The sequence below is a fragment of the Rattus rattus genome, unplaced genomic scaffold (genome assembly GCF_011064425.1).
Source record: "Rattus rattus isolate New Zealand unplaced genomic scaffold, Rrattus_CSIRO_v1 PGA_scaffold_72, whole genome shotgun sequence".
NCBI classification, from domain to species: Eukaryota; Metazoa; Chordata; class Mammalia; order Rodentia; family Muridae; genus Rattus; species Rattus rattus.
The window spans coordinates 1-9,380 of record NW_022651189.1 but is presented as its reverse complement, the minus strand read 5'-3'; the positions used below and the strand labels follow the sequence as shown (position 1 = coordinate 9,380).

The 9,380-nt window shown below is 41.2% G+C and overlaps 2 protein-coding genes across 2 annotated transcripts; both read right to left on the bottom strand.

Annotated features, from left to right (window-relative positions):
- Positions 1-4,017: 4,017 nt before the first annotated feature.
- Positions 4,018-4,434, bottom strand: LOC116889739 (diadenylate cyclase-like). Its single transcript, XM_032890611.1, has one exon. The coding sequence runs from the start codon at positions 4,432-4,434 to the stop codon at positions 4,018-4,020; it is 417 nt and encodes a 138-aa protein (XP_032746502.1).
- A 24-nt stretch (positions 4,435-4,458) lies between these two features.
- Positions 4,459-6,024, bottom strand: LOC116889738 (uncharacterized 16.1 kDa HIT-like protein). The gene is made up of 2 exons (XM_032890610.1): positions 5,766-6,024; positions 4,459-4,553 (listed from the first exon to the last, which is right to left on the bottom strand). Exons 1-2 carry the CDS (start codon positions 6,022-6,024, stop codon positions 4,459-4,461), a joined length of 354 nt encoding a protein of 117 aa, XP_032746501.1.
- Positions 6,025-9,380: the final 3,356 nt, after the last annotated feature.

Below are 9,380 nucleotides of genomic sequence, written 5' to 3'. Positions count from 1 at the left end.
TAACTTCACATGAGATAAAGAGGAGATTGATGTTGGAGATGCTTGTTTTGTATTTGATTTAATTCACAAGGATAAAAAGTCCGTATCTGCTAAGTTTGAGCTGGTTGCAGTAAATAAAAAAGACAATCCTGACAAGGGAGTGATAGTTTGGTCAACTCTTACAAATTCCACCGACAAAAAGAAAGATGTGTCACTCGCTAGTCGAGTTCTTTATTTGGAGAAAGACCCTGGCAAATTTGAATGATCGATCAAATCAGGGATTGAGTTTACCAACAAAAACATTAAGGGATCGGATAAACCAATCACAATATCTGAGTTAACTCAAGAGGCAATAAAAATAGAAAAATGTGAAACCGAAGCAGGATGCAAAATAGAAGAAGAGGGATCTACAAGAATTAGGGGGATTTGGGGTTGGGACTCTAATGTCACCAAAACACCTTCGGATAATTTCTATAAGGTGAAAGTCAATCAGGAAGAAAATAAATTTGGAGCTTTGTTTAACAAGACGCTAGACGCATCTGATGTGGACGTGACTGGTATCTATGTTTCTGATGGTTGGAAAAAACCCAATAACACACCAGCCATAACTATCTCGAAAAAATTATTCAAGGATGGGAAGCCGTCTAAGGGGGGTTGGAACGTGTTGTCCACATTCATTACAAGCACACCTAAAAAAGCTAGTTAGTTGTGAGGATGTAGATTGAACCAGTAATCATGTCGAAATTGGTGTGGAGTAAAATTCTTGGATTAATATCAGCAACCGGAGCTGCTGGGGGTGGTGCAGGCTATGGAGCGGCCCGTCACAGCCTAGGGCAAGCGATCAACCAAATGGAGACTGAGCTGAACAATATGGAGCAAGAAATTATCAGCAAAGGAGAAGAGATCAAACAATTAACGACAGATAACGACAAACTAACAGCCCAACACAAACAAGACGACAAAGAGATAGCAGATCTAAAGGTTCAGCTTAGGGAGAAGATAGAGAATCTTAATAGTGTTAGGACTGAGATAGACCGAATAAGAGAGTCCCAGGTAAAACTGCAGACAGAGGTCGCCACACTACGCAACGATGCAGATCACTTCGTTCGGTCCTTGAACAACTGAAACCAACATGATAGGGAGAGGACTCGCTCCTGCAATTGATCCGATATGTCGAGAACATACTGACAGACCAAGAGGCAGACCTTCAGGATAGGTGAAAAAGCCGCTACTCTGGAGTTTACAGCTCTGGAATGCCCTAGATCTTATTAATCATGTGATCGGTTCCCTCTTTTAAAATTTCAGACTCTAGAGAAACAGTAACAAAAGAAAATCCACTTAAAGGAGCGATGGAGCTATTAAGCGAGTTATGTCGTTGGATTCTCCGGGGGTCTGATCTCCATCGTTCCTTTGCTGATTGACGCTTACAGGACACGAAACTATGGCATAATATTAGATAATCATTAAGCGACTAAATGTCATGTAAAGAAGTGGCAGGAATGGCCACTTTTATTGCGGCTTCTGGAGGATTAGGTTGGGCTTATCACTATGCAACTAGTGGTGTATATATCGATCTAGAACCAACAAATGGTGGTTTTGGAAATCCGTCCATTACATCCGGACCTTGCGTAGATAGTTTATTTAGTGGCTTTGATACTACAACGGCCGTTGGAAATATATCTAATTCAGATGCAGACATGTCCAAATGAGATAAGGAGATTGATGTTGAAGATGCCTGTTTGGTGTTTGATTTAATTCACAACAAGGATAAAAAAGCAGTAGCAGCTAAGTTTGAGCTGGTTGCAGTAAATAGAAAAGAGGCTACCCATAAGGGAGTGATAGTTTGGTCAACCCTTACAAATTCCATCAGCAACAAGAAAGAAGTATCACTTACCAGCAGAGTTGTTTATATAGAGAAAGCCAAAGATAGTGATAAATGATCGTTGATCGCTGGCATTGAGTTCACTAATAAGAACATTAAGAGCCTAGATAAACCCATAAAAATATCCGGACTCACCAAAGAAGAAATTCAAATTGAAAAATGCGAAACTACAGAAGGATGCAAGATAGAAGAAGAGGGATCCACAAGAATTAGGGAGCTTTGAAAGTGGGATGCGAATGGCAAGAAAACTCCTGCGGATAGTTTTTACAAGGTGAAGATAAAACAGGAAGAAAGTAAGTTAGGGGTTTTATTTGACCAGGAAATAGATGCTGCTAATGTGGAGATGACTGGAGTTTATTCTTCGGGCTCCTGAAAAAAACCAAATTCTTCACCGTCAATTACTTTTGATAAGAAGCTATTCAAGGACGGAAAGACTCTTACTGGCTCATGAAAGGTAGTGGTAACTAATAAAACTTCACCTAAAACAAAAGATTAAATATATTGTTCATTGAAGAAACAGTAGCTAATTTCCCGTTACTTACATTCATTCCAAAGATTGGATTTATTGCCGAGTGTATCATTCACACCCCTATTCCAAAGAATATTACGGAAGCAACCGTATCCAGTATTGTTGTTAGTATTGGGGCAGAAACCGCTGCAGGATCATAGTCAAATCGTATAGCAAGGAGCGGAATAAGAACCCCAAATAGCTTGGAGAAAATAACCACTATTCACAGAGATAGGGAGGAGGATAGAGCTCCTACCATACTCATCCTGAATATGGCATCATCGGTTAATTTGGATTGTGCATTGGATAGTGTTACTAGAATATGATCCGCAGAAGTCATATGAACCTTCTGTTTAAAGGCTGCACTATCCTGGAACACAAGGAAGTAGAGAATCAATCTCAAGAAATTGGCAGTCGCAAGAATTCCACCTATTGTTATGGATATCTTTAGTTCCTTTTTGAGGGCGCGCCAGAAGTCATTGCTGTTTAATTCCCCTGAAGAATAGGCCTGAATGATGGTGGCCGTAGTTTGGGAACCCGTATTACCACACATGTCCGTAATGATGGGTATTATGGGCACCAGTATTGCCGTAGAGATTCCGGCCGTAAGGGCCACTCCCATCTCTTCGAATTTGTCTATGGCATAGGTGGTTATGGTGGCCGCAAATAGCATTATCAGTAGGCATGAGATTCTTGATTTGACTATGTCCAGGACCGAGCTGTTGAGGTAGGACTTCTTGGTTTCCTTAATACCGTGTAGTTTATATATGTCCTCCACATTACTCTCCAGAATTTCAGGAATGATGTCCTGGTAGTCTATGATGCCAACCAGCTTCTTTTTCTGGTCTATAACGGCCAGGGATCGAATGTTATATTTCTTGAATAGATTGGTTATTTCGTCGATGTCCTCCTCCTCGTTGACAGCCATAAAAGACTTCTCCATAACATCGCACACCAAAATATGGTCTCCCTCACCTTTATTTCTGATGTAGGTTAGGAATATTTTTTTAACCTCAGCTACCCCCCTAATTACCCCATCTTCATCTATGACGAATATTTCCTCACCTATGTCGAAATCTTGGGATCTGGATTCTATGTGAAGGACGGCTTCGGGAATATTCATGGTTTCGTTCAGGGTGGCATAGGTGGCGTTCATGATGGAACCGGCTTCTGCAAATCTAAATTCCTTCAGTTGCTTGATTTCTTTCTTAAGTTGTTTGGAGGCGTTGAATATTATTTTTTTCTGGATGGAGGATGAGGACGACTGATATAGGTCATAGACGTCGTCGGAGTTTAGGTCATCGAGTAGATAGGCGAATATTCCCGATTTCATTTCCCTCATCATCTTTTCTTTCAGGCTGTCGCTGAAGGCCAGAAACAACTCTCCCATCTTTATCTTGTGGGAGACCATAAGAAACCTTATGGCCAAACTAACATCATCAAGTTCTTCAATGGCCTCAACGATGAGGTTGAGGGGTTTTGTCTTTATTAGGCTCTTGATTCCGGGATCGTCTTTGGAATCGTAGAGAGCCTTTATCTTCGTCAGTAGAGAAGGTGTTTTTCTGTCCGTGCCGTCACCTCTCTTCCGTCTCAGGACATTGCCGACGAACATAACTGGGATATCTGCATAACCAACTAAATAAAAATTTTAATCTATGTAAAAATGCAGTAGTTCGAAAATCTTGTCCATAAGGCTTTCCTGATTTTCGTGATCCATTTCTATGATTTTTCCCTGCACGCTATATGAGATATGGCCGTTGGTCTCGGACACCACAAAAGCTACGGAATCCGTACTCTCGGTTAATCCTGCTGCCGCCCTGTGTCTGGCACCCAGGTTGGTGGTTAGTTTTGTTTGGGTGATGGGGAAGTAGCTGGAGAGAGAGACTATGTCCAGTTTCCTAACTACAATCCCCCCATCATGAAGAGAGGAGTGTTTGTTGGAGAAGATTGCTATCAGTAATTCGGCAGTGAGTTTTGCCTGGAGGTTATATCCCAGGGATATATAGTTGTCCAGACTCATCTCCTTCTCCACCACTATTAAAGCCCCCACCTTGTGCTTGGACATTCACCCCATGGCATGAACCAACTGTCATACAAAGCTTTCGTAGTCCTCCAGGCCAAACTCCTTCTTGGTCTTCCAGAATAGCCTTTTGTTTTTGTTGGGTAGCCTGCGGACCAGAATCCCTAGAATGGACATCAGAAGGATTATGGTTATGGATCCAATTACGGTCCAGGGCAACCAATCCTTCATTTCTAGCTATTGGACACAACAGGCAATCTAGCAGTGTGAAAGTCCATGGCCATTCTTTTTACATATATCTTTCTGTATTTAAGTCCTGACCATATGGAAAACACCACCGCAATCATGAATGGTATTTGTGTGCACCATGCCAATGCCATATTTAATCCAAGCTCTTTTACTACCTCTGCGCTTTCGTTTATGGGTGTATTATCAATCCTAAACCAATGTACAAACCTAATAAATCCCCATGGACTTTCGAATGGACTCTTGTAGTTGGTGATAATGCACCACAAAAGAAGCATAGTAAACACCCCCATCATCTGGAATACAGTTTTGCATTTGGCCAATGGCATTGCCTGCATGGTGTAGCATCTTTCTTTCATTAGCTTTCTCCGCATTCTTTCCACTCAAAAATCCCTTCCCAAAAGAACAAAGGCAAATATTCCTATCATCCTACCCGCAAACACAAGAAATAACATCATGGTTGCAATTAAAACCTTATCGCAGAATGCATCAAATCACTTCCCGTAATCAGACACTGCGACTCACTTCTTGGCCAAATATCCATCCAGCCAGTCGGTTAAACAAAGCAGTCCAAATAACACCGGGGGGATATATAGATCCCTGGTTGCTCTAAAGAAGAGCGTTAGTATAAGAATAGGTATTAACCATATTCTCGCACCCGAGATATAGTTGGGTACCCTTTTTTTTATCACCTAATCATCCGATTCCGGATCCTCCTCTTCATCGTCTTCCTCCTCCACTCAACCCGTAGATCCCATATCATCCAGTAAATCATGTCCATTCCTGGTGAATGCATTTAGAAGACTCTTCATGGTTATTCCCCTCTCGCTGAATTTATCTAGGGTGTCGCTAATGATTTTGTTTACGGCACTCATTTCCTCTTCGGGCATGGTTAGTTGCTCTATGTAGAAGACCACAAGGTCCTCCATACTTTGTATATCTCCTAATTCGGGTATTTTTAGTTCTCTCAAAAAATCCAGTTGCATCATTAGCCTCTTGGCTATGGTCTTTGAAACCTTAACCGTCAAGGCAACCGAATCCTTATCCTCTCTATCTCCAGACATACCTACTCTAGTATTTAGGAATAACGTGTATATGTAGATGAAAAACCACCTGTTGGGCCTCTTTACCTTGGTTTGAAAGATACTTGAAACCTTTGATGTCCGGATATATCTCTTTTAATCTAAACGCCACTTTCTTGGCCAGTAGCACTGTGTCCTGTAGGTATTCGTCATCGGTCACCGAAAGATTCTCGAAGTGTTTTTTTGGGATGACAAGTGCATGACCCTTTGTGATGGGCTTGATGTCGAAGATTGCATAGGACAGTTCACTTTCGCAGATGAACTTTTCCTTGTCTTTTGCTATTGCGCAGAATATGCAACCTTCCATTCCTATTTAACGAAGGCACTATTGCCTTTATCGTGCCACTTGGCATCAAACACTTCTACTTTATCCACGCGACTTGATAGATCCTGTCTGGCCAAATCTTGAACTTCCGTAACACTGGCCATATTTATAACTCAAGACCAGAAAACATCTTCACTTAGGTTTGAGTTTACGTACGTTTTGAATTTGTCGAAGCTGGAAACATCATCCACATTCATTTGGAATAGTTTAAAGGCTGTCTTGGAATTATCATTGATTCTCTTGATATCTTCCGCCTTCTTGAAATTGTCCGTCTTGATTTTTTCCTTTGAGCCCAGAGTGTGTTTGGAGTTTTCGGACAGATTGTAGTTATTGTTGGGATCAGAAAGAAATGCATCTTTGTATTTGCTCTTTTCTATTGAACCCTGATTAATTTGAACGTCAACCTTATTCAAGTAGGCCGACAGCAGATTCTTTCTTTCCTGGAGTGTTAGGGTCTTGATGGTCTTGTTAGATCCATCTTTGACGTATATTGTCTGTAGAGATAGGTTGGATATTCATTCGTTTCCAGCAGATGTAATAGTCTTTTTGATCTGCTCAATCACATTTTTGTACTGCTCTTCGGAGGTTATCCCAAGGACGTACTTGTCCATGGATTGGGCATCTGCTCCGTATCTATAAAGATTGGAGGATTTGAAGGCATCCGCATATCCTTCAGGAATATCCATCTTCTCTACATTGTTTCCATTGTAGAATCCTCCATACATCATTCCTTCCGGAACTTTGTTCTTGGCATCCTTGAAGTTTTTGGACTTGAAGTATCTGTATATGTCATGGGCCTCATTTGTGAAGGTGCTATCCGCATAGGAAGCCCTATTTAGGAAGGGATTATTCAGGCTCTTGTCCGATAGCTTTACACTTTTCTTGTCCAGGTCATTGTTTATGAAGAAGATGTAGGAGTCCTTGTCGTAGGATATGTGGGTGGATAGATATTTGAGAAGGTTTTTGAAGTTGTCCTCTATCAGATAGGATAGTGTGGACAGAAACTTATAGTATTTGTCTCGAAAGTCCCCTATTCCTAGGGTAAGGTGATGATGGAAGGAATTTTTGGCCACACCCTGAATAACTTGAGACAGATCATCTTTATCTTTGGCCAGCAGTTCCCCACCATATTTGGCCGAAGTCCAGGGATTGTGGGAGTTTTCGTCCAGCATAAGCTTGGAGTAGTAGTGGGCCTGGATCTTGGAATCTATTTTTCCCAAAACCTCTTTAATGCTTGTATCGTCGTTCATGTCCTTGATGATGTCCGCTCCTGATGCAGTTGACTTTAGAGTATCCGGAACAGTAACCTCCAGATCATCCCCACTAACAAAACCCTTATTACCCAGTTTGGATTTACCTAGATAATCGTTTTTGATGATGTATCTGAATAGGAACTCATCGAAGGTGTTGGAGCTATCCAGGAATTTATCTTGAATGCGGTTTATGTAGTAGTTGCTGGAGAATATTCTGTCCGTACGGACATCCAGCGATCCATTCGTTATTTTTAGGTTGAGTTTATCCGTGAGTTCTTTACCCTTATTCTGGTATTCCTTAAGTGTCTCCTTGTATTGGGTTAGTATGTCCTTGTTGTTGGTTGGCCCGTTCCTATCGTAGATTTTTTCTAGTTGCTCGAATACATAGGAATCACCGTTATTGGAAGCCGCTTCCGTTTTAAGATTCCAGGGGATCATTCCAGCCAGTCCATGATCGTTCTTGGGATTCTTGAATTTATTGTTTGATGAATCGGTCTCTCATTCATCAAGTGCATATGTCTTTATTACTGTTTCCCGCAGTTTTAATCTTGCCAGGTATTTGTCCTTTATTTCTCATAATTCAATACCCTTATTGAAGACCTCCTTGTATTGTGTTATGAAGTCCGGCAGGTATTGGTTGAAGAATTGGTTGTCTGTTTTGGAGTAGACGTACTCCACAAGTATTCTGTTGAAATTTTTGTCAAAGTAATCTTTAAAGTTCTTTACTACGTTGTCGGGGTTTATGTCTATGGTTCCTGTTAGGGCGAGAAGGTTTTTGTATTTGGCCTGTAGAGTTCGGTATTGGAAATGTTCGTAGGCCTTGTCTTCGTCTAGCTGGGTTTCCGTGGAATTTTCAATATCCACAGCCATGGCATGTATTCCAGCTTCATTTCTTATGAACATTCACGGTGTATCCTTAACTTCAACCAAATCCCCAATATGGTTTTTGTTTTGTTTATTGGCATCCTTGAATAACTCCTTGTTAACCTCAACCCTAGCCTTGGTACCTCCGTTGTGATTGGCATCAAACATAAACAGTTCCGTAGGTTGTTTGTAGCTAGATACATCCTCACTTTTTTCCCTTTGATTTATCTTTTCACTGCTATTATTTCCCTTTATCTTCTGTTGATATTTATAGTTTGCAGCAGCAGCAAACCTAGAATACAGTTGGGTGTACATATTTCTCCCCTCAACCAAGATTGTCGTTCCACTGTCCTCCGTATATCCCTTAGGTATGTACACTTTGTTATTCTCATAGCCCTTAACCACGTTCTCGTAGAAGTCTTTGAATTTCTTGGTTGTCTTCTCACCATAGAAGGGGAATCTATAGGAAGGCTTTAGAGCGTCTTTAGATTTACTCTTGTCCCATCACTCTTCTATTTCATAGTCCTTGGATGATTCGCTGTGCTTCCACAGTGACATCCATACATAGAATGGCTTTACGTCTTTGAACCATCTTTTGTGGGCGAAATTAATGAGCCCATATTTTTCCCTCTCGAACTCAATATCTCCCGCCTGATAGTTATCCTCCCTGGAATAAAACCCTATGTTCTTGTTTGTTGTTGTCAATGAGATCTTTACTTATGTGACTGTTTCTGCTAACCCTATGCCTAGTGTTTGTATTGTTGTTGAGGGCAAAGTTATCTAACCCAAAGGCCAATATCTCCTTCTTGAATAGTTCATGTGCCTTTGAGGTAAGATTCCTCCTTCTCATATCCTCCCTATTCCCTCCCCTAGAGTCAAAGAATTTAGGAGCATATTTATTTGATTCCCTAAAGGATGAATAGTCCTTCAGGTAATCCTTTTCCTCCTGTTCTCACATCTCTTTAAATTCGTCCCTGAATCTGCCCGAACCAGATACTGCCACATAGGATAAATCCTCCCCAACAACATCATTGATATCCTCCCTCATCTCCACGATCCCAAATACTTCCTTTGACAGTTCTCCAATACCAAATTGCTTGGCATATCCTCGTATAAGAGCATTCTTCTTGTACCTTGAAATCTCCCCAGACCCCTCACCACTGAAGTTTCTTCCAATCAGAAGGGCCGTAGGAGTTATGGTTAACCCAAGTATCCCCCCAG

What these genes read in the sequence shown, in the direction of transcription:
- LOC116889738 (XM_032890610.1), bottom strand. Translation starts at nt 6,024, where the DNA reads ATGGAAGGTTGCATATTCTGCGCAATAGCAAAAGACAAGGAAAAGTTC. An exon ending in CAAGTATCTTTCAAACCAAG is followed by an intron (nt 4,554 to 5,765) that starts GTAAAGAGGCCC and finishes TGTCCATTCTAG; the next exon opens with GGATTCTGGTCCGCAGGCTA.
- LOC116889739 (XM_032890611.1), bottom strand. Translation starts at nt 4,434, where the DNA reads ATGTCCAAGCACAAGGTGGGGGCTTTAATAGTGGTGGAGAAGGAGATG.